Here is a 26,168-nt window from a genome sequence, read left to right as displayed (position 1 = left end):
CTAAGTGGAATATTGCTCCTGGTTTTTGTGTGTTTCTTATTCCCTTATTTGTTGGTTTTTGTTCCGTGTAGTTTCATTTGTGGCATGTGTGTACATGAATGGTGTGTATTAGTTTCTGCTTTTATTTCTATAGTGTTCTATGTTATTTTCCCATATAAGTGGCTGTTTCACAATTTCATGAACAGTAAGGGAGCATTACAGAAAATACTTAAGCTTACTGCTCGCTGCCTGCCTGGCTGTGGACTGTTTGTCTTCTGCCATGTCTATGTGCCAGTCAGCCCTGTGTTGGAGGCAGCCGACTACGGATTGAAACTTCTACAAACTGAGCTAAATAACCTTTTCTCCTCTAACTTTGGGTGTTGGGTATTTTGTCTCAGCAATGTAACTAAGACAGGCAGAGAAGGCTGCCTGAAGTAACATAAGCATGGGGTTGACATAGTAGTAAGAGTTAGCCAGGCTTTAAACACACAGACAGACATACGCTAATAGGAGTAAGGAAGAACTGAGTTACGGTTGCAGATTTTTAGGAAAAATGCAATGGACAGAAAGTCAGAAGTCAGCTGCAAGTTTCATATATGTATGGAGGAATGGAGGAGGCTCTGTGTGCTAGTTTACTTTGGATTTATGCCTGCTATCCTTTTATAATGAATAGCATTCCATTTCACCCTAAGAAATAGCCCCGTTCTTGGTGATAATGAGATGATCACTTAGAAGAGAGTCTACAGTAATGGATAAATTTTCAGAAAAGTAGTTGGATGAGTGGGTGGCTGTAGATTTCTTTGGGACCAAGGCAGTATGTTGTGGCCTAAAAGTAGAATATTAAAATTTACTTTGCAGAGATGAGACAGGTTTGAATTTAACCTTGGACAGTAGCTCTGGGTAGTTGACATAAAGTTGAATTTGAGGAGAGAGATTTGAAAAAGTTTTTATTTTTATCAGTAAATGTTTGCTGTACATAATAATTGCATTCATTGTGAGGATTTTGCACGTGTACAAAAGAAGTCTTAATTTTTTTATTCCCTCCTTGCCCCCTACTCCCCGTCTCTTGATCCCTTTCCCTTTTGCAAAGGACCTACCTTTCTGTGTCCTCTTATCTGTCTTTCATTTTTCTCTGTAATTTATATATATTTGGGGTATAAAAGAAACCATGTGACTATGTGTGTCTGATTTTTTTCACGTAGCATTATGATCTCAGTGCAGTCATTTTCCTACAGGAATTTTTGCTTAAGATTGGCAGAACTGTGATTAGGGAATCTCACAGAAAACCGGAATTTACCTATCTTGCGGTTCCCCAGGCCCGTGAACGTGGATGTTAGAATGTAGGAAAGGTGTGGTTTTTGCCTCAGAGCACCGTCTGTGTGCAACCAGGTTGCGGATATGTTGGAGTTGGAGGTTAGAGATTTGAAGTTTCTTTACAAATGGTAAGGAATTCTAGAGGAACTGTGCAAATGTAAATGGGGTGGGAGTGAGGATTTTCTTGGGGGAAAAACTGAATTACTTCAAAAGCCATGAATGGAACCGACTTTTTTTCCTGTTCTGAAACAGTGACAAAAAAGTTTGTCTAGGCTGGGTGTGATGGCACATGCCTGCAATCCCAGCACTGGGGAGGCTGAGGCAGGAGGATCACCGTGTGAGTTCAAGGCCAGTGCGGGTTACACAGTGAGTTCAAGGCCATCCTGAATTGCATAGTGAAACCTTGTCTCAAAAAAACCCTAAATAAATAAATAAAAGTTTGTGTGATCTGGGCTCCTTGAGGAGTTGTCTCACTGCGGGGTGGGAACTGATGATGGCTTACTTAATTAGACTTCCGACTGATGAAGCCTTGTTAGTTGCCATTTTGTTAGCAAGTCTATTGAAAAGTACAAATGAGATTGTGAAATTATTTTGATTTTTCTACACATTGTTATTTCCTTTGGAAAAAGAATTTGGCCTTAATTTGAAAATTGAACTTTTTATAATTGTTCATGTAGGAAGACTGAAAGATTAAGAGGGATCTAGAAATATTTTTAGAATTTAGGGCTCATAAGATGCTATGAATTATATTCACCCTTAATCTTTTAAACCTTTTCTTCTGTTGTTTTTCTTTACATTAGTAGTGTGTGCCGGGGCTAGTGGCTCATGCCTGTAATCCCAGCACTGGGGAGGCTGAGGCAGGAGGATTGTTGTGAGTTCGAGACCAGCCTGGGCTACATAGTGAGCTCAAGGCCAGCCTGAACTACATAGTGAGACACTGTTTCAAAAAGAAAAAAAAAAATTAAAAATAGCAGTGTGTGTGTGTGTGTGTGTGTGTGTGTATGTGTGTGTGTGTGTTTAGTAAACATGTTTCCTGTCTCCCATCTCTATGCCATTGTTCCAGGTGAAAGTTTTGCTTAGAAAGTAACTCTTCTCCACCCCCTCCCTGCCCCTCTCTCTCTTTTCTGTCATGCTTTCCAGTACTGATTATTTCTCATCATTACTAACCTCTTCAGTGCCAGACACATTCATCTCTTCTAACCTTCCCAAGAACCAGCAAAGTAGATGGTATTGTCTTCCCTTTAAAGAAATGAAAACAGCCTCTGGAATGCGGTAAAGATGCATTCAAAGGCTGTTAAATGGTGGAGTTAAGACTTGAACCAAACACCTCTGCAGATAAGCATGCATTTCTTTGTCAGTATCTCCCAGGGTTTATCTCCAGGGTTACTCAGTCCAGCACGCCCCGACTTAGCTGCACTCCTCCTTTTCACCATCTCTTTGTGGCCCCTTTCACCTTATGTTTTATATCGGCCAAGCCCTTCTTTGTGGGCCTTAAGAATGTCACGTAGTCTTCCTCAGTGTTCTCACTGAGTTTGTAACAGTCTGTGTTTGTGTCTTGTTGAATTATAGGGCATTTATTTCCCTTTTTCCATGTTTGTTATCCGTAGTATGTTGTGAGCTTCTTGAGACTAGGGACTGTAATGTTATTCATCTTGGTATTTCTGGCACTAGCAAATATATGTGGCAAATACGTGCCCAATGCATATTTGCTGAGTAAATTTTGAGTAAGTTAGTTGTGTTATCATTACCCACGAACTTTTCTTACTATACTGCAAATTGTTTGATGGCTATAATCCAGATTTTATTTACCTTTAAAGTTTTTTTTTTTTTGAGACAGGGTCTCACTATGTAGTTCAGGCTGGTATTGAACTCACTTTGTAGCTCAGGCTGGCCTCGAACTTGGAGTGATCCTCCTGCCTCAGCCTCCCAAGTGCTGGGATTACAGGTGTGCACCACCATGCCCAGCCCTAAATTTCTTTTTTTATACAGAGCAGTAAACCCAGGGGCTTACATATGCTAGTTAAGATACATCCGTAGCAGATTTCATTTATCTTTATATTCCTAATTATCTCTATGGTTCCTCTATGCATTTTTTTTTTTTTTTTGTACCAGGAATTGAAGGACCTTGTGCATATAAGGACCTTGTGCTTACGGGGCAAGCACTTGTGCCACTAAGCTATATCCCCAGCCCCATATTTGTTGATCTATATCTATTCCTCAAAGGAAACATTTCTGTTAATTCTGCACTTCCTAAATAATTTTAAGTATCAGTACTTCAAACGTATCTTAAAAATAAAAGCGTAATAGTTCCATTAAAAGGAAATAAGTTTTTCAGTTGTTCATACACTTTCGAGGTTTTTAGTTGGTGTTTTCTCAGTGGAAGACTGTCGTCCATTAATGTTATTCCACTTTGTCGCCCAGCCCAGCGCTGTTTTACTTGTGCTTAACTTTCATCTTGAATTGAGTGGGGAGCAACACTGTCAAATAAGAGGCGCACAGGAGGCATTTTAAATACCCTACCTCGTCCCTACGACTGGCAAGGCCGGTGTATGTTAATTGGTAACGAATGATGCTGTCTTCCTGGTTAAACTCTGAGCACTATCCATTCCTGCTTATTTAAGTTCATTTAAAAAAAGACCTCACTTTGTACTCCTGTGAAGTTGGTTGTTTTTGGTTTGTAGCAGGGGTTATCAGTTCTTGCTCAGTGGCTTTGTGACTGTTTTTGTCTTGTTGCTGGTAGCTTAATATTTGGTTCAAATGAAGTCACTGCTTCTGACTTCTATTAGTCTTAAAGCAGTAAATGGTTAGATACCCTCGATTAATTCCTTTTTTTTTTTTTTTCCTGGTACCAGGAATTGAACTCACAACCTTGTGCTTGCCAGGCAGGCGCTGTGCCACTGAGCTAAATCCTCAGCCCCTGAATAATTCATTTTGTATTTTGGCTACTTAATGATTTTATAGTCTTTACTACTACACAGACATTCTGATAATGTAACTGGATCCATAAACTGATTTTGGCAGGTTTTGTCAAAGATTATAAATTCGAGTGCTATTGAGTTACCTTTAGCTTGTGAGAGTATCTGTTAGGGAAAGAGTGACTTTCTATTTTTATTACACAGTTTTTATTCACTTATGTGCAGAGTTTTCTTAATTAGCATATCTTCAGTGGTATATTTGAATCTCTCAGTGTTAACATAAAGGAAACAAACATTTCTGGCCATCAAATATCTGTTTAATTGACCTATTTGAAAGGAAATATTCAACGTATTTTAAACTTTATGGTATAAAAACAGTATTTCCATCATTGTACTTGGAGAATATAAAAGTTGCTTAGCTGGGGGTAGTAGCATGTACCTGTAATTCCAGCACTCAGGAAGCTGTAGCAGGAAGCTCGCCACAGAGTCCAGGGCCAGGAGACAAACAAGAGTTTTTAAAACAGATGCTTATATATCTCCTTATTTGCACAAGCTATACCAGGAGAATTCTGTAGTTCTGCCAAGGAAACTCACTATCTGTTTTATGTTTTGCTTTTTATTAACTTCCATTTCTGTTTCCAAAGCATATATTTATAGATTGATTTTATGCAAACGAAACCTGTAATTTTATAAAATGGTGATTTTAATGGTTCTTTTAAAGTTTTTTTATCATTAGTTATGGGAAAACTCAACATGTAAGTACTTATGTAGTCCTAAATACCAAATTAAATACTGCTGAACAAGATAGATTTGAATAAATGTAATGAGTAGGTTAGTAGGAGTTTTACCAGTTTTACTTTTTAAAAACATGCTTTTAATAATAGTTACCATTCATAATAACATGTGGCCACTGTTTCTGTTTGACTTATGCTCAATATCTACCACATCATAGAGATTTTTAAGACCTCTTTGTTTAAACCTTTTTAAAAATGGATTTGCTCTGAAATAATCTATAATAAGTGGAATGCCTACAATATTCTCTGTAGTAATCTATCTCAGTACTAGAAACATGAAAAATCTGTGAGTGCTTTGTTCCTGGTTAAAGTCTGAGAGAAATCCACCTGCACAGATAGCTAAGCTGTACTATGGGATGTGTTGTAGTCATCATAGAGATGTACAGTACGTAGCTCTCGGGACCTGAGAAAAAAGCATGCCTCGCTCAACCTGTTCGGTGTGGAGAAAACTTCAGCGAATACAGCGGTAAAGTTAGGTTGTTGATGATACCTGAGTCGGATATAAGTGGAAACATGTTTTTGCTGAGTGAACAGCATCTGCAGTTACCGAGGTGTGAAGGATCATGAGCCATTCCCGCAACCCTGCGGTATAAGACGGGTGATGGCTACGGGTCGGGGGAAGCTGCCCCAGCTTTGAGTACCAAGCAGAGTGCTTCTAACCTGGAAGTTATGTTTGTAAAACTAATACCTAGTATTGTAAGTATGAATAAAATCAGTGCCTGCTATTACCCAGCATAGGAAGGAAAGAGGGGCTCCCGGTAGAGACTTGCAGGCCCCTAGACATACGTGTGCACGGCTGCGCAGCCTCAGCCAGTTCATCTCATAGACTGCTGTTGTGTACTGTATGCAAGGGACTGCTCCAAGCACTGGCGATGTCGTGGGGAATTTGTATTGCCAATCAAGATATAATATAATACTTCCCTCGGTAAGTTTTGGCCAAAGTATGGTTGTGTAATTTCATCTTCCTTGTGGTTAATAGAGACAGCTCTATGTATCGTGTTACGTGGGGAAGAATATGCCTGAATTTGGGAAACTTTCTCCAAGTTGTTGTTTTTCCTCTAGACTGTATTTTTAGGTCAGGGCATTACTTTTTTTAAAAAATGAAATTTGAGCTGGGTGTGGTGGTATATGCCTATAATCCCAGCACTTGGGAGGCTGAGGCAGGAGGATCACTATGATTTTGAGCCAGGGCTACATAGTGAGTTCAGAGTCAGCCTAATTGCATAGTGAGACCCTGTCTCAAAAAAACGAGCAGGAACTAAATTTTTCTTGAGATAACTGTCAATCATCTTGCAATTGCAAGGAATAATACAGAGAGATCTCTTGTGTGTTTTGATGAATTTTTAACTTACTGTCTACACTGAGCCCTCAGCAGTTCATTTTTAATTTAGGTTTTCATATGCCTGTGCTAGTTTTGGCGGAAGTTTCTGCTGTGGGTATGGTGTAGCTCTTCGTATTCACCTGTCTGTACCTTTAATTTGAAGAGAAATAGTTTGCCCTGTGACCTCATTTCTTTTAGCGATATAAGAAGCGTTTCTCACTTTTCAGTGTGCTCAGTGTTTCACTTGCTAGAACGTACTGATGACTCCTAGCCCCCTTGCCTGCCCTCCAGAGACTGGAAGTTGCAGCTTGTGTTTTCATTCTTTCATGTGGGTTGTTAAACAGCAAAAGATTTTACTTTTGATGTGGTGCATGTTTCCCTTTTTGGAAAATGTTCTGTGGTTTTGATGACATCTCTAGGACTTTGCCTACCCTTAGGTTCTGAGGACTTCCTTCCATTTAAAAAAATTTAATATTTAGCAGTTTTACCCTTACATTGAAGAGTATGGTCCTGTTGAATTAATCTTTCTAAAAGATGTCAGTCAACATTATTTTCTTTTTTAATTTGCCAGTAGATATCCAGTTGCTCCAGTACTACTTCTTTCTCCTTTGCATTGCTTTTAGATCTTTGTCATCAATCTGCCAGCATGCTGGTTTGGGCCTGTTTTGGAATGCTCTGTTTTGTTCCCTTGATTTAATATTGTCTGTTCTCTATCAGTATTACGCTGTCTTGTTTTCTGTAGCTACATAGTCTCTTACTCAGCACGGAGGACCATATTTCTTTGAATACTGTTTCATCTCCTTGGATTCTGATGATAGGAAAGTTGGATCTTTTGTTAATGTTTCCTAGTTTCTAAGAATTTCTGGATTTTTTCTTCTCTGTGTTGTTTTTTCTTTTTTTTTGTTTTTTTTTTCTGGTACTGGGAATTGAACTCATGACCTTAGGCTTGCCAGGCAGGCGCTGTGCCACTGAGCTAAATCCCCAGTCCCCTCTCTATATTGTTTTGATTGGGTGGATTTTCTTTTTTTGTTCCTAGGTTTAGTGATTGTATTGTCTTTCACCTTCATTCTACTACTAGTCCATTTGGTGAGTTTTAAATTTTATTACATTTGTTCTATAATTTCTAACTGGTTAGTTTTATAACTTGTATTCCTTGTGCAAATGTTTTATTTTTACATTTGTTTTAGGAACACATTTTTACAATAGCTTCTTTAAAATTCTTGTCAGATAATTCTATCTGACTCATTTTAATATTGGCATTAACATTATCTCATCTCATTCAGGTTATGATTTTTCTTGATTTTTGGAGTGACAGGAGATTTCTTCTTGATTCATTTGTTTATTTATTTTTTTACAACAGATTTCTGTTTGAATCTTACATACTTTTTGTTAGGAGACTTGGGGTCTATTTCAGTGTTTCAGTTCTTGTAAGTGTTCACCCTGTTTAGTTTTAGCACACAGGTCTTAATATACTTCCTTTTTCCTTTTTTTGTGGGAGACAATTTCATTGTCAGTTCAGTTTTCAAGTCTTTGTACTGCTGTTATGGGTTTATGGGTTTCTTTACTTCTCTGCTAGTGCTTGGGCTCCCGCTTGTATGCGAGCATGGAACCCGCGGAAGTAGAAAACTGTTTCCTAGGTCAAGACCTGGGAGGTCTAGCGGAGGGGAAGGCTATGTGGGGATTTCCTCATCCTGCCCTGATTCTCTGACGTCTCTGGGATAGACAGGAGAGTCTTAAACCTATGGCTTCCTGCACTGGACTTTTTAGAAAAGGTGGGTTCCTCTTACCGGGTTCTGTCTGACTATTCTTAGGAAGGGGACCCTCAGGCTTTTGGGAACAAAGGTTACTGATTGGGTTGTTTGCTGTAATTGGGTCTCTCTTGCTGATTACTCCTACCTTACTTGGTTTTTCCAGATGGCAAAGGGGAGTCTCAGGCTGGTCTCAAACTTGTGATCCTCCTGCCTCAGCCTCCCAGAGTGCTGTGATTATAGATGTGAACCACCACTACGGGTTATTCTTTTTTTTTCCCCATTAGATTATATTTGTTTTGTTCTCTAATTCATTCACCATATCAGGACTCTTCCATCTTCTTTCACACTGACATTATCAATTCTAAACCTCCTTCTTAAGCTGTATTGTTACAATAGGTTCTTAACTTGCCTTATGTCTCATTTTATCTTTTTTCTTTATTTAAGCTGTATTGTCCCCAGCTGCCAAATCAAAATCTGTTTTATGTGTCTCTCTATATTTAACTATAATGTACCCACAGAAAAGTGTACAAATTACCCAGGCTCAGCTTGATGGATTGTCACAAACTGAACATACTTATGTAACTAGAACTGGTAAATGAATCTTTTAAAAATGTCATGTTCATGACCGTGGTATCCCTCCTTGAAAGCCATTAATTCAAGGTGTTTAAGCTTACTAGTTTCCTGAACAAGAGGAGTAGCAGGAGAGAAATTGCATGCTGCCTCAGAGGTTGGTCACAGAGACATTTTTTTTACTGCACCTCATATTCTTTCTCCTTTTCTTTGTTTGTTTGTTTGTTTTTGGACAGGATCTCGTTATGTCATCCACGCTGGTCTTGGACTTGTGGCAATCCTCTTTCCTCAGCCTCCTGAGTGCTGGGATTATAGGCATGCACCATTACACCTGGCTATACCTCGTGTTCAATTTTGTCTCCCCATACTGACCCTACTTCCTGAAATTTATTTCCCTCTTTGCTTTTTTAATCTAAAGGTCATTTACAGTCATTCTTCCATTCCAGCTTGTACCTTGTCATTTCTAGGAAATCTGATAATTCCAGCTTGCATTTATTTTACCTTTTCTCTGCAAAAATTCTATATTTTTTGAATAGATAATGTCAATATATTTACTTAGAACAAAAACCAAATATACAAAAGAATAAATAGTAACCTATCTCCTACCCACTCTTGAGCTCAGCTACTATGTGTTCTTCTAGAGGCATTGTTTGTACCTACCTGCAAAATGAATATTTGTCTTCCTCCTCTTTTACACAAAGTTAGCAAACTAAGATTCTGATCTTTCTTTTTCAATTCATATTTCCTATTTATAGTTCCATATCAATGTATAAAAATATCCTTGATATTTATTAGCACTGAATGATATTCCTCTGAATGAACATACCATGAACATGTCTACCATATATCTTGTGAATGTTTGATATCGAATTAATAGAATTTCAGTGGCACCTGTTGAATTACTCAGCTAAAACCAAATGTAGCAGCCTTGATAGTAATTTACTTAAGAAGTCCCTATTGGTAGGTATTTCAGATATAACTTGTTTTTGGCATTGCAAACACGATTTAAATGAATAATCTTATACATAAATATGATAACATCTACAGAATAACTGTCTATTACCTGCCATTCTCTTATTTTCTAAGGCACCTATTATATTCAAGACTCCAGTAACTAGACATAGTCCTTATTATGGCGCTGTTACAGAATTTTTATTCTTTTACTTAGAGAGGTACTACATGTTACATTATCTTATATGGACCCTGACCTACAATAGTATACAAGTAAGCCCTTGGGACAGGCTGGAGGGCTCAGAGTCTGCAAGCTTTTGTTTCCCTTTTATCCCTCTGAGCTCTTCACAGTCCTTTTGAAGTTCCTGACAGTGGAAGAAAAAATGATCAGGATGCATTCAGAAACAAAGATGGTATTTATGCCAAGTTACAGAATAAAATGATCTTTAATCTCAAATGAATTTTTAAAAATTTAAAATATGTTCCTTAACTTTGCCCTGAAAAAAAAAAGTGTTTTCTTTTATCTGCAGCTCAATTAAGTGTTGGTAGAATTATACCCTATCTCATCCCATGTTTTCAAAAGAAGACAAAAAAATTCTTTTTTCTTAAAAATTTTTTCCCAGTCACTCTTTGATTGTAAAACTGGACAGCTTTGAATCAGGGAAAATTTACAGTCTATGTTTTATTTGGAAAACCCTCATTTTTACCATGCATTTAGATATGATTACTGAGGTTAGAGAGAGAAATCCCATTTTGTTTTTCTTTGTAGCTTACAGGATATCAGGATTTTGATTTTTGGTGTGGATGATCTAGAACTAGAAATAGAAGACATGTTTCTCTGTTCCTTATAACTGGTTCTGAAAAATTGCCTGAAATTCTAGGCAACTGGGGAATAATTCTCCTAGAGTTTTCAGTATTTATAGTACACAAAGAGAATATTTTGGTGAAGTTTATGATAAGTGACCTGTAGATGGCTGTATGTTATGCTGTAATGACTTATAAATAATTTTGAGTTATAGTTCACTATATTAATCTTTTCTGTTGCCAATAATATAATATCAGACTGGGTGAGTTTATAAAGAAAAGAGGTTTATTGCAGTGTGGGGTTCCAGAGATTCAAGGTCAAGGGGCCATGTCTGGTAACAGCCTTCTTGCTGGCAGAGATTTGGAGTAATGTAGGGTATCGCATAGCAAGATTCAGTGTGTGTGTGTGTGTGTGTGTGTGTGTGTGTGCGCGCGCGTGTGGATTTAAAGCCACTAGGATTCAGTCATACATGCTTCATTCTAATGACCTTACTTAATCCTAACTACCTCCCAAAGGTCCTACTTCATTTAAATTAGTTAGATTGTTTCTGCCTGTTCATTTTGCCCATTTCTGGTGCGTCAGTGTATGCCATTCTCGTTATTGAACTCAGAGAGTGCTAAGCTATATCCCAGGCCAGTTTTATTGTATTTTGAGGCAGCGTTTTGCTAAATTGCCTTGGCCAGCCTCAGACTTGTGATCTACCTTAGCCTCTTGAGGTGGTAGGATTGCGAGTGTGAACCACCAACCCTGCGTAGCTCCTACCCGTACCTCACACTGATGATTAGATTAAATTTGACACATGAGGCCCCTGGTGGGTACACACTCAACTCAGAGCCAAACCTAGCATTCACATGCTAAGCATTCACCCACTGGAACTGCACGTTTCATTTGCCATTAGTACATTTCTGGAGCTGTGAAGCTCTCTCTGCAGTCAGCTTTAGAGCACTGTCATCATTACTAAAGGAAATACAGTTAACCTTGTAATTTGCTGCTCCCTCTTTCCCCAGAATCACCAGCCCCAGTCACACACTAATCTGTCTCCTTCTCCAGATTTACTTATTCTGCATATTTCAGAGAAACAAGGTGATGCATTATGTGGTCTTTACTGTCTGCATTCTTTGGCTTAGCAAAGTATTTTTAAGGATAATCGATGTTGTAGCCTGTGTTAGTACTTCATTCCTTTACATTGCCAGATAATATTTCCTTATATGAATATGATCATGTTTTATTTATCCATCCACCAATTGCTGAGTATTTGGGTTGTTGCCATTCTGCGGCTATTATAAATGATATTGCATCAAACATTCCTGCACAAGTTTTTGTGTGGATTTTTTTTTTTTGCAAAATGAGGTAACTGAGGGTCAAACCTTTGAATTTATTTGTGCGTGCTAAGCACATACTTTATCACAGAGTACCATCCCAAGCCGCTGTCACTTGGGTATATTCCCCAAAGTAGAGTGGGTCACATGATAACTGCTTTACCTTTGAGGAACTGCCGTACTATTTCCCATAGTGCCTGTAGCACTTCGCATTTGTACTAGCGGGATATGAGCTATAATTTCTGCATAGTCTCTCCAACATTTGTTATTATGTCTTTTTTGATTATAAATGTTCTACTAGTGTGAATTATTATCTCCTTGTAATTTTTTTTTTTTTTTTTTTGGTTTTTCTCCAGTACCGGGAACCGAACTCACGACCTTGCGCTTGCCAGGCAGGCGCTTTGCCGCTGAGCTAAATCCCCGGCCCCTCCTTGTAATTTTACATATTCTTAATGGCTAGCAATATAGAATATCTTTTCATGTGCTTTAATGGACATTTGTGTTTCTTTGGAGAAATGTCTGTTCAAATCCTTTGCTCATTTTAATTAGTCTTTTTATTATTAAGGTATAAGCATTAGCCACATTAGCTAGACGGAATAGTTCATGCCTATATCCCAACACCCTGGAAGACTGAGGTAGGAGGACCACAAGTTCAAGTGTAGCCCAAGCAACTTAATGACTTAATGAGACCTTGTCTCAAAAAAGAAAAAGAAAAAAAGAATCGCAGACCTTACTCCTATGTTTTCTTCTGAGTGCTTTATAGTTTTAGTTCTATAGTTTTAGATCAGTGATCCATGTAGAGTTAACTTTTTTTGTGCATTCTAAAGAAGGTATTCTGCTTCCTTTATTTGTGTGTGGAAATCTGGTGTTCCCAGGACCATGTATTTTCTGAGGAACCTTCCTTTTCCCATTGAATAGATGAGGCACGTTTGTAAAAAATCATTTCACCATAATTGTAAAGGTTTACTGGGGCCCTCTGTTATATCCTCCATTGATCCCTGTGTTTTTCCGTCTGCCTCTGTCATCCTGTCTTGATTACTGTAGTTGTTTAGGTTTTGAATCAGAAAGTGTGAGTTCTGCAACATTGTTCTTTTTAAAAAACTTGCCTTGGTGGGGAGTGGTATGGGGGATTGAATGCAGGGCCTCTGCACTGAGCTACATCTCAGCCTTTTTTTATTTTGTATTTTAACACAAGGTCTTGTGCTTGGGTTGGACTAGAACTTGTGATTATTCTACCTCTGTCTCCCAAAGTGCTGGAGTAACAGGTACACACCATTGCTCCCAGCTTCTAAACTTTTTGTTATTATTCTGGTTCCCTTATCGTGTATTTTAGAATTCAAGTGTTAATTTCTGAATAAAAGCTAACTGAGATGGTAATAAGTATGTTAAATCTATAGATCAAATTGAGGGATACTGCTGTCTTAATGACATTTTTTTCTGTCTTTCAACAAGAGTCTTTCAATTTATTTTCATTAAAAAAATTCTACAGTGTTTTAGAAAGAGTACAAATTTTATATTTTCTTCAGTTTATTCCTCAGTGTTTTGTTCTTTTTTGATGCTATTGTAAGTGGAATTGTTTTTTACTTTCACTTTTGGGTTGATGGAAGTGTTTATAAATATAATTCAATTTCATATATTCATTTTATATTTTGTAATGTTACTACATTATTTTAGTAATTTTTTATTGCATTCCTTAGGACTTTCTGTATACAAGATGATGTCATCTACATAAATAGCTTTACTTCTTCCTTTTTCATCCAAATATCTTTTATTATGCTATTGTTATGTTTAGAACAGCTAGTGTACATTGAATACAAGTTGACAAAACCCTTGATATCTTTGTGGTGGTCCTTACCTCTTAGTGGTAGTGTTTATTATTATTTTTTACTCTTGAAAGAATGGAGCATAACTGTGCTTTGAGTACTGACTTTTTTCCATTTTTTTGAGACAGGGTCTCACTACACAGTTCAGGTTAGCCTTGAGCTCACCTTGTAGCCCAGGCTGGCCTCGAACTCGCAATGATCCTCCTGCCTCAGCTTCCCAACTTTTTTCTTTTTGATTGAAGACTTTTTCCTTATATTCATACACACAGACATGTGCTGACTGAAGGCTCCCTTGCGCAGCGTGGAGGATAAGCGGTGCCTGACAAAAATGGGGTTTGGGAGTGACCTGAAGAATTCACACGAAGCTGTGTTAAAATTGCAAGACTGGGAATTACGGCTACTGGAATCAGTGAAGAAATTCATGTCTCTGAGAATAAAAAGTGATAAAGAGTACGCATCTACTTTACAGAACCTTTGTAATCAAGTTGATAAGGAAAGTACTCTCCAAATGAATTATGTCAGCAATGTATCCAAGGTAAGAAGCATTAATTTAATAATTTCTTATGTATAACATCACAGCTGTCCTTAAAATAGATCATACTATTGAGTGAGTGTACCCAAGTGAATTTATAGAGTTCTTAGTTTTCTGAGTAGTTGCAGCTGCATCTTTGACTTTATTCTATGCTTATTTTATTTTATTTTCAGAATAAATTTTAATTTCCCTTTTTTTTTGGTTTTTCTCTGGTACCGGGAACCGAACTCACGACCTTGCTCTTGCCAGGCAGATGCTTTGCCGCTGAGCTAAATCCCCAGCCCCTTTAATTTCCCTTTTGATATCTTTTGGACTGATACGTTCTTTCAAAGTCTTATATTCAATTTATAAATATTTTTTTCCAGATACCTGTTGACTGTGAATCTAGCACCATTATTTTCCAAGAGTCTATTTTGTATAATGAATGTTTTACATTTATAAATATTTCCTGTATATCTCAGAATATGGCTTTTCTTGGTAAATCTTCTATGTGCACTTCATAAGTCTATGTATTCTTTGTTGTTGCTTGTAATATTCCATAGATGACAATAAGGATGAGATGTTTGATAGTGGTGTTTAAGTCTTTTATTTTAAAGTTAATCATGATTTTTTGGACAAGCAAAACAATAGGAGATCACACACATATGTAGTGTGTGATACATATACACATCTGTATATGTATATGTAAATGTACATAGTGTATAGCTCACAGGATTTGTTATGGAAGTCAAGAAGTCCCACAAGTCGGAGAATCAGGAGAGCCAGTGATGTAGTTCAGTCTGGGTTTGTAGGGGAACTGATGTGACTTAGTTTGAGGCCAAAGGCCTGAGAACCTGGCGAGTTGTTGATGTAAGTCCCAGAGTACAGAAACCTAAAAACCTGAGGTGCTGATGTAGAGGGAGGAAGGAAATATCGGGAGGTGGAGAACTAGCTGGCTGACTTTGCTCTCGGCGTCCTGGACTATTTTTCTATCATTCTTTGACAACTTTTCAAATTTCTGGCGTAGTAAGTATTTCAGGCTCCTCTTGAGTGTTTCTTTCTACAGTCTTAGAATCAACTGTTTTTCCTTGGGGTCCTAGTTCACTTAATGGAAAAGGTTTTGAGTGTCCAAACCATGTATGGATTCTTAGGGTCATAGTACTTTGCAATTACAAGTAATGCTGCAGTAAAAGGTACCGTACAGGTATATTTTTAATGATCATGTGTATTTTCAGGATAAATTCCTGGAAGTGGGATTTCTATGTCAAAATGCAAATATGTGCCAGGCGTGGTGGCACATGCCTGTAATCCCAGCACTCGGGCGGCTGAGCAGGAGGATCACTGTGAGTTTGTGACTAGCCTGGGCTGCAAAGTGAGCTCAAGGACAGCCTGAACTGTATAACGATACCAGAAAAATAAAAAAATTTAAAAAAAATGCAAATATGCATGTGGTTTTAGTATGTAATGCCAATGTAAACATAAATTTTTCTACAGAGATTTTATATCACTTTCCATATTCATCAGAACTGTTTGATGATGTCAGCTTCTGCTTACTTTAGGCAGAAGTGTATGTTGTCAGGCTTTTGAATTTTTGTTTATCTGATAGATAATAAGTTATATCTACTGTGATTTTATTTTACATTTCTGTAAAAGTTAGCACAGTTAAACACTTTTTCATATGTTTGTGGTTAACGGTTATTTCATTTTGAAGCTTTATTTTATTCTATGGTGCAGATAATTTTACCGTTTTTTTTTTTTAATTTTAAAAATAAAAGGAGGAAAACATTGACAGACAGACAACCTTTTACAAAACAGCAAAAGAACAGTACAGACAATACAGAGTTACAAAGTGGTAGGAAATTAACAATGCTTCTTGTATTACATATTGATATCTTCAAAGTGGTTTCTCATGAAAACAGATAGAGACATGCGATATTGATCAATCAAGGACTCACTGACAGTTTCTTTTAGCAAAAGAATAGAAGACAGTAGAACAACTATGTTAACTATCTTGTATATACATAATACAAAATTTCTCCTTCTTTCCCTTCGCTTTTCCCACATCCCAATTGCCCTTTACCCTTGAGTGCTTTCCTATCATTTCACAATGTCTATCATACCTCCTAGTTTAAATTAACTCTCTCAGGTTTTACACTAGTGAAACAATGCGGTGCTTGCACATGCAGGTCTGATTTATTTCACTTATGAGTATGGTCTCTAGTTGTGACCATTTACCTATAAAAACCTCTAGTTTATCTTTCTTTATGTTGTGTAATATTCCATTATATAAAAGTACCACAATTTTCTTATCCAATCGTGGGTGGATGGACATTTAATTTTACCGTTTTTAATCTTTTTTTTTTTGTACTGAGGACCAAACATAAGCCCTTCCCACTGAACTTATATTCCATGGCCTTTTTATTTTTTATTTTGAGAGAGTACCTTCCTAGGTCCCTAAGTAACCTAAGGTGGGCCTATGTGTGGGGTCTTCCTGCCTCAGCCACCCAGAGAGTTGAGATTATAATTGAACCATACTATCTTGGCTCTAGTTTTCATTTGTAAGACAGGGTTTCACTAAGTTTCCCCAACAGTAGTTAAATTTGTGATTCTTCTACTTCAGCCTCTAGAGTAGCTGGGATTATAGGCATATACCTTTATTCCCAGCTACTTTGTGTGTTTTGTCTTAAATTATACCTGTGCCAAATACAATGAAGTATATTTTGAAATAGTATAGTGGTACAGTTAATCCTCAAATCTGACAATATTCAAAGGGATCTATTGGCTTACATGTTAAACACAAAGAGGATTTAATATTAGCAATACTCCAGATAGGATATGAGAATCAAAAGTAATGCAAAATGCTTTTTGGTGAGTTAGATTTATTATTTGGTACTAACATAAAATAACACGAGCTTGTATACTAAATTTTCTCCTGTTTGTACTATGCTTGATAAAAAAATACAATGAAAACAGCTTCTGAGTGCCCTCGATGGACGGCAGGTATCTTTAATACAAGCAGTAGTGTGTGGAGCTGGAGTAAGTGCGTGTGACAGATTTCAGCTTGTTTGGTGTGGTCATTTGGTTGTGACCTGTGGTTGAGAAAAGGTGTATTTTATTTTTTATTTTTGTCTTTTTTGAGACAAGATCTCGCTATGCAGTTCAGACTGGCCCTGAGCTCACTTTGTAGCCCAGGCTGATCTCGAACTCACAAGGATCCTCCTGCCTCAGCCTCCCGAGTGCTGGGATTACATGCGTGTGCCACCATGCCCAGCTAAAAGGTGTGTTTTAAAGTGTGCCGTGAATCATGGTTTAGGAACAACACATTAACATGAAATTTTGTCAGTTTCATTTTATTGTGAGATCATATCTCTTCAGGGTCCATCTTTTTAATGAATATAATTATGAGAAATGAAACTTGGGTCTATTGCTATGATCCTGAGACCAAGGTTTAGAATTCTTAGTGGACTGCTCGCTTCGGCAGCACATATACTAGAATTCTCAGTGGAAATTATCCAGTTTTGCTTGTATGAACAAAAGCACATAAATCAAGATTCAACATCACAATGATGTTAATTCTGTTCTTCTGATGGTGTTATGTCAGCTTCGTTTGTACCCAGTAACACTATAATGAGTTTGGAATATTGTAAGAGTTTATCAGAGCATTTAAGGAATGATGTGCCTAGAAAATGGCCTGATAAATGAGCAAAAGGTTTCATTCTCTACCATGATAATGCTCTGTGTCACACACTGCTTCTGGTACAACAGTTTCTGTCAAATAAGAACGTTAATGTGCCCTCATCCATGTTATTCATCAGATCTGGTGCTGTGCGTCTCTGGCTCTTCTCCAAAGTCAAAATGATCCTGAAAGGTAAACATTTTGAATCGATTTCAGGTCACTGAGGCAGCCACAACAGCACAACTGAAGATAATCGTGAGAAAAGACTCCCAGAACTGCTTCAGAAAGTGGCAAAAATGATGGGATAAGTGTGTTCACAGTGAGGGGGGTTAATGGCAATATGGCTTTTATTGTAACAAATTAAAAAAATAAGCATTCGTGGTAGTTTTTGATCATATTGTATATATTTAAGGCAAAATTTCTTGTGTCTGGCTGTAGAGTCCTGGTATAACATTTGATTTGAAAATACAAATTAGTTTCAACACAACTATTGTACTAGGGAACAATTTGAGCTTTTTGTAAAGATTTTATTTGTAGAACTGGAGTAAGCACAAAATGAATGCAGAAAACCATGCCTACCGAACTGAACCAACCTGTTTAGGAATATATTTCAGACACAAGCTTCGGTCTTTTACTGGCTGGCATTGTTCATGCTTTTTTTTAATGTCACAGTTATCCACATGTGGTACTGCAGCTTTCTGCTCAATTCCAGATAATTTTTCTACCACTTTACAGTAACTCACAAGTTATAACCATTCTGAAACCTACTTTGACCAGCAAACTTTGGGTCTTTGCAAGATAAAATATCATGTTTATTGTAATAGTTATGTATTTTTAAGTCATTTAATATGTGTGAAATAGTGCAGTTTTTATTAGCTTCCTTTCCTTTTTTATGTATCCTTGCCTAATTTTTGAGTATTATACTACTAACTTTATTTGGCTATAGGCTCTGTGACTTTTACTATATGATTCTGAACAACCCAGTGATTATAGGGGCACAAATGTTTTGTTATTGCAGACCTTGTACATTAGATTTAGTTGGGGAGTTTTAAAATACTGATGCCTGGACCCCATCAAAAGCTATTAAATCAGAATCCCTGGTTATGGGGCTCAATAATTTGTATTTTTGAAAGGCTCCCAGTTGCTTTTTATTGCAGCCAGAATTGTGACTGTTTGGAATTTTCTTCAAAACTGAGAAGCTTTGAAGAAAATAAAGAAAGAGACTCTTAGGAGAAGAGAGTAGCTAAGGTTTTCTTTACACTTTCAGTAGAGTCTTTGAAAACCTCGTATTTAGGGAAATTTAATGAGTTGTTTTCTGAATTTCTGTATCCCATAAGGACTGAGAGATCCAACATTCTTCTTATGTCTTAGACAAACTCAGAATAAAATAAGAATACCGGCTTCAGAGAACCATTTATTTTGAGTCATTGTGTAGTGCTGAAACTATGCATTCTTCAAGGAATTTTAATGCTGGATTTAAAAACACTCAGGCATGAAGAAAGAAAACAAGTACTTGGAGGATATAGTCTGTAGCAAAATGCTCTTTATGACAACTATTATTTAGGTGTTTTTCAAGCTTGAGTCATCTTGTTGATTATTTTCAATGCTTTACTGTAATTACAGCTCCAGTGGTAGTTTGTTCTTTTACTGTGTCCCAGAATACCTACTTTTTGGTGCAATGAACCCAGAGCACTTGAATCACTACCTGTTTAAAGAATACTGATTTATGTCACTGTACATCTGTTGGTTCAGAGGTAGAAGGCAAAAAAGGACGTGATGTACTTTTCTAACTGATGCATATTTCCCCCTATAGGTACCTTTTCCTTTTTTAAGAAATTGAACACAGAGTTTCAATCAGATTTCAATGAATATCATGCATTCATTCTTGTATACCCTGTACTGTTGACTTCTGTTGGTTTCCTACAATAAAGTAGGCATTTTAAGATTTAATTATTGTATAAAGCCGAGATGCTATTTAGTATATATACCTTATCTGGCTTTTGGAGAAGAAATTTTCTCTAAATTGAATAATTCTTTTTTTATTGTCAAATAAGTATAACATTTATTTCTAGGAAACATTTTATTTTTGATTGTAATACAGTGGCATTAAAAGTCAAACTTAGAAACTCAAAACCATTTGAAATGATGGCTCAATATAATTTATTTCTTAATTCTTCCAATTATAAAGATTCAAAGGATGAAGCATTATTTTAGTTGGAGAGCCAATTCCGGTGAGAAGCCAGTTTCATTTCTGTAGCTTCTAATAAAGCATGTCTAATCAGGAATGAATCTCGGCCTGGAAGGACTTCTTGACTTGGATGTATCATGCTGCAAAATAGGTGACGTAAAGGGAGCAGATAGTGTTTCACTTTGACTTTTAGCCTCTAATTTAACGATAATGTGAATTATGGATTAAAGATCACTGCATAATTTGTAACTGGCTTTAAGGTATCCTCATCAGTTTCGTTCAGATAGTACTTCTAAAAACTGCCTTTAGGTATAAGGGCCTTTATGTTTCCTATCTTTTATATCCCTTAAATAACAAGTTGTAACCAGTCTGACTTATTCAAGAGAGATGAATTTGTGTTCATAGCTGAGCTCTTCCATTGTTAGCTGTATGGCCTCAGACAGATTATTTAATATCTTAAATCCAGTTTCCACATTCATGAGGTGAAAATACTTGTGTCATTGAGGTGATAAAAGCATTTGTAAATAGGAGAAAGCTTGTGGATTGGCAGAAAGTAGATAATATTAGAGAGGAGGAGGAGAAGTCATTCAGATAAGTGAGGTTATCTATAAAGAAGGTGAAGTTGGAAGTGATGGAATCCATCAACTCCATATCTTGGTTCTGTGTTAACACAGGATATGAGTGAAGAAAACAGTATTTATTTGATACAGCTTCAGAGATATGGTGTCCTTGTGTATAACCTGGCTCATCTTTATCTAAAGCAAAAGCAGAGCTTTAATTTTTATTTCCCTAGAAATTATTTGAGGGATTTAAAAACAAACTGGAGAGGGCAGTAGGTAGAAGGGTTGGTTGGGTTGGGGGAATAGAGAAGGCTTTGTTTTGTAAAGGGGTCTTGAAGCGAGGAGTGGTGGTGCCCTTCTGCAATCTATGCTGCTCAGGATGCTGAGGCAGGAAGATTGCAAGTTCAAATCAGTCATCTGTGTGACTTAGCAAGTCCTTGTCTCAAAAATAAACTAAGAATATCTGGAGGTGCAGCTCAGTAGTTACAGATTTACCTAGCATGTGAAAGGTCCTGGGTTCAATCCCCGGTACCTCAAAACAAACAAACAAACAAACAAACAAACAGACATTGAACTGAAGAAGCCAATCAAGGAGAATTTAGGGATACAGGAAGAGGAATGTAACCTAACAACTTCTGCAGGACAAGAAAAGGGAATGGAATGTAACAGGGTAAAAGGCAAGAAAATCACAGGGAGCAAGGGGGAAGGAGGTGAATGCCTGTGCGTGCACTCTCCCTTACCCTTATACTTGCTTCTCCCTTACAAAGGAAAAAGCATTTCACGATTAAAAATGACCCCCATATGTTCTCAAAAATTTTTATACTATTTATTTAAAACATATATTACAGTGTATAAAAAATAAGATTACCAAATTAGAACTTGATGAATATAGACTTTGACTAAGAATTTGCTTCTTTTAGGTTGTAGGTTTAGAGTCTTAAATTTTGATTTATGATTACATTGGAATTTTATAGAAAAAGAATATTTTAATTCATTGACATCAGAAGTGTTAGAATAGGAATTATTTTAATAAATATTTGAAACTGTGTCTTGTCCTTTTTTGTTATTAGCATGGATCCTTCCTACTGTGATGGTCTCTAGTAATTGTTTCTGAATAAAATTTTGAAGCCCTATAGTGAAAAGCATTCCTCTGTCTCTTTTTATTAGGAGGTCTAGTGACTAACACATGATTTATTCTTCTAGCAACCTCTGTGTTCCCACTTGTCCAAAATCTGCCGTTGTGTGTTTCTGCTACTGAGGCAATGTGTTGTCTTGCTGAGAACTAATGGTATTTATTAAGAAAAGAGAGAAAAGTATAGATAAAAATCCAGAGAATACCAGTATTTATAACACAGGCAGCTACAGAGGAGCAGGTACCAAAGACTGAGAAGATTTTTTGGAATATAAGAGAGGAAGCCATGCAATCCACAACAGAAGAGTTTCAGGGAGAAGGAAGTCACCAAGGTCAGATGCCACAGAGAGAGGGGTTAAGGTAAAGATGGGGAAATATCTGTTCCTTTGACCTTTAGGAATTGGTGACCTTATCAAGGCATTGAAATTGTGCGGACAGAGCACACTTTTAGTGTGTTGGAAAACAAGTGAGTAGTTTTAAGTGTAGACTCTCAAAAAGTCTTTCATCCTTTTCCTAGCATTTTGCATAGTGTCTGACTATTGAATTTTGAAGTATTTATGATTGATGTTGATGATGTGAAATACAAATTACTCATAGTTTACTGTATAATTGCCAGAATGCTGCCATTTTATGTTAATGTTATTATTTCTATAAATCCAAATATTTAAAGCTTTTGAATTCTAAAATCACAGCTAAGTGGGAACCTCATATAAATACTACCTTCTTTCCCTGCTTCCTTCCTTCCTTCCTGGTTTTTTTTTGGTACTGGGAATCGAACTCAGGACTTTGTGTTCTCCAGGCAGGCGCTTATGGCACTGAGCTATATCCTTGGTCCGAATTAATGTATCTGTATATAGACAACATTATAACATTTTAGTTATTTGTACTTCCCTTCCCCTCCCCTCCCTACCTCTCACCATTCCTAGATCCACTTCCCATCACCACAGTCTACCTTCCTGTCTTCTATCATCTCTGTTTTCTTTTGCTCTTCATTTATACTTTCCATTTTCTTAATATAAGAGAAACTAAATTTAATTTCCTGTATGTGAATTTTTTCACAAAGCATTGTGGTCTCAGCCGGGTGTGGTGGTGCACACCTGTAATCCCAGCACTCGGGAGGCTGAGGCAGGAGGATCACTGCAAGTTCGAGACCAGCCTAGGCTATAAAGTGAGCTTAAGGCCAGCCTGAACTGCAGAGTGAGACCCTGCCTTAAAAAGACAAAAAAAAAAAAAAAAAAGCATTGTGGTCTCCAGGTATATCCATTTTCCTACAAATGACTCAAATTTATCCTTCTTTATCCATTCATTTGTTACATTTTTCCTCCATGTACTCACTGGCCATTTGTATTTCTTCTGAGTTGTTTCTATTCATTTCAGTTGCCCGTTTTTGGGGAACCTTTAATAGAAATGCTAATTTTCTCTTTTCTTTTCTTTAAGTCTTGGCTGCTTCTGATTCAGCAGACTGAACAACTTAGTAGGATAATGAAGACTCATGCAGAGGACCTAAGCTCTGGACCCTTGCATAGGCTCACCATGATGATCAAGGACAAGCAGCAGGTGAAGAAGAGTTACATGGGTGTTCATCAGCAGATAGAAGCAGAGATGATCAAGGTTGGTCATTCCATGTTGAATTTTGTAATTTGTTTATGTTCACTGAATATTTTATTCTATGTAACTTTGAAAATGTTCATCATTTCCTCACAAGAAATAGGTTTGGTGACTGATACATGAATTTGTGTGTGTGTGTGTGTGTGTGTGTGTGTGTGTGTGTACATGTGTGGTTGTACTGGAGGCTGAACCCAGGGTCTTTGCACTGAACTGCATCCCAGCCCTTTTTAAATTTTTTATATTGAGACTTCCCGGGCTGGGCCAGACACTGCAGTTTTCCTGCCTCAGCCTTCTGAAGTGCTGAGATTACAGCTGTGATATCTTATTAGCTTACTTTTTACATATAAAATGTTACTGATTGTAAGAGGTATTATTACCTTATATGCACCGAAGAAAGAACAAATGTTACCAATTGAACTATAACATAGTGCTTTTTAAAATCATATAGAGTATTTGCTTACTGAAATAACATTTAGCTTTTTAAAAACTTATGTAACACTATGCATAAATAACAGAAAAGGTAAGCAAAATAACTTAGTTAAGATATTTCTAAATGGTTTTTGCACTTACAGCTTAGCTTTCTTTCTTTTTTTTTTTTTGGTGTTGGGAATTGAACTCAGGACCTTGTGCTTGCCAGGCAGATGTTGTGCTGCTGAGCTATATCCCTGGCTCTTCTGATACTATCTGAAAGCTGTTTTTATTATGGAATTTTACAGTTATACAAAAGAAGAAAAATAATACCATAAACTTAAAACTTATCTATCTCCCCATCACTTAAAAATTCATTTTATTTTTTTCCTATTGTCCCAGTCACTTTCACTTCTACACTGGATTACTTTAATGAAAATTCCAACTGTCATTTTGTTCCTAAATATTTTAGTATGTATTGCTAAAAAAAAGGATTCTTTAAAAAAAACTACGTCATCATTAATCTACCTAAAATGACAATATAATTCCCTAATATTATTAGATATGATTGTCATTTAAATGTTTTTTATTATTGCTTTTTTTGAATAGGGGCCCAAATATAGTCCATATTGCATTTGAATAATTATCTTTTAATCTTCAGGTATTCCTTCTTGGCCTTTTAAAGACAATGCCATTTATTTGTTGAAAAAAACTGGATAATTTGTTTTATAGCATCGAATTTCTTTCATTTTGGATTTGGTCTTAGCATCTCATGATGTGATATCTCATTTTCCTTCATGTTGTATTTTCATGTAAAGTGGAAAGTAGATCTACAGGCTTGAGGAGATTCTGCTATTTGTTTTGGACAAGAATACATCATAGGTAGTAGTGTATACTTACTGATGTTTTATGTCAAAAGTTACATAATGCCCACTCTGTCTTTCTGTGACATTAACTTCACTTAATAAGTCTCTGCTACTGGCTAGATCATTTTTCTTTTTTTGTCTTTTTTTATTATTGGGGATTGAGCTGGATCTCCAATACTGAATCTTACTGTGCTGCATCCCCAGCCCTTTCTATTTATTCATTTTTTAAGCTTAGTGACAGGACGTTACCATGTCACTAAATTATTTAGGCTGTGTTTGAAATTATGATCCAAGAAGCTTTCCATTAGTCTTTCACCTAATAATTTTAGAAGCTATTGATTGATGTTTATTACTTAGATCTATTATTTTATTTGAATTTGTGCAATGCTTGTGCAATATTTTACATTTATCATTTTTTACATTTATCTATTTTCTAAAGCAAGTTAACTGAAATTTTTCTGTGAAGACTATTTTCCTGTATCAACTCTTTGGTTCCATAAACTATATTTCATTTAGGAAAAGCCAGATAAGCGCTTGCTTTTTCTAGTTAATTTGCCAGTGTTTGGAATGATGAATTGGTTCTTCACCAGTTCATATTAACCAATGAGCTTTTTTCTTGAAAGAATGATTTGGACCTATATTTTGGCTTATTACACAGTGTTTACCACTGTACCATCAAGAACATTTGTGGTTCAGAATCCTTCGACAAGTGGTCTCAGATTGTTTTCCAAGTTGCTGGTGCCTCTACTTCATGTTTTAATGCTGTTTCTTTCTCAGTATTAGAAAGTATATTGGAAGATTTAGACTTCTGGGGTTTTTTTTTTTACTTAAATTTTATATATATATATATTTTTGTTTGTTTGTTTTTTGTTTTTTTTCTGGTACCGGGAATCGAACTCATGACCTTGCGCTTGCCAGGCAGGCACTGTTAAATTATATTTAAGTACCTTTTCCACTACCAAGTCAAGGGCTTGCATTTGTTTATTTATTCCACATAAACAATAGCCAGATTCATGCACGTTGTGTGTGACCTGCTGTCTCTGAGACGAGGCATGGTAGCCAAGGGGCAGGGCAGTGAGGACTGGCTGGGTCCCCAGGATCATGGAATGGGTCTCAGGGAAGTTCTTTCCAGGCTCTTGTCCTGGAGTATTGGATCAGACACACAGAATGGTAGCAGGGATATACATTTATTGAGGCAGAAAAGAAGTACGCTCTGCAGGGTGAGAGCAGGCATGTCAGCAGACTCACAGTGCCCACTAGGATGTGGGAAGGGGTCTTTTGCACCTAGAATTATGGGACTGGCTTCTCCTTTATACAAATAAGGCACTGGGACAGTTGTCCTATCAGAAACTAAGTTGTTCTGGTGCCAGATTTAAATTATCCTATTGGAGAATGTTTTGACAAAGGAAGAATTTTTTTTTTATTTTTATTTTTTAAATTTTATTTTAAAGAGAGTAGTACATGAGAAGCAAACAAAGAAATAGAACAGTAGCAGCATACCAGTATCACGAACATAAACAAATCAAAGCAAAAACATTCAAAGTGATACAGGGTCTCAAGACAAATTAATACATATCAACAGTGGTTGTTACATTGCATATCACAATCCTCAACTACATTGCTCAGATTATCAGATGTAAGAATGAAAGATTGCTCAACCATTAAGGAGAATAAGAA

General features: G+C 36.8%; 1 protein-coding gene across 3 annotated transcripts in view; it reads left to right on the top strand.

Annotated features, from left to right (window-relative positions):
* Fer (fer (fps/fes related) tyrosine kinase) overlaps positions 1–26,168 on the top strand; it is a 368,631-nt gene that overhangs the window by 19,182 nt on the left and 323,281 nt on the right. For all 3 annotated transcript variants that reach the window (XM_013513026.1, XM_005382177.1, XM_013513027.1), the window contains 2 exons: positions 13,812–14,077; positions 23,047–23,220. In XM_013513026.1, the coding sequence (XP_013368480.1) occupies positions 13,871–14,077; positions 23,047–23,220 (381 nt within the window). In that variant the 5' untranslated portion in view covers positions 13,812–13,870. The remainder of the gene's footprint in view (positions 1–13,811; positions 14,078–23,046; positions 23,221–26,168) is intronic.

Source organism: Chinchilla lanigera, unplaced genomic scaffold (assembly GCF_000276665.1).
Source record: "Chinchilla lanigera isolate Chin_1 unplaced genomic scaffold, ChiLan1.0 scaffold00017, whole genome shotgun sequence".
Classification (NCBI taxonomy): domain Eukaryota; kingdom Metazoa; phylum Chordata; class Mammalia; order Rodentia; family Chinchillidae; genus Chinchilla; species Chinchilla lanigera.
This window is presented reverse-complemented; position numbering and strand designations above follow the sequence as displayed.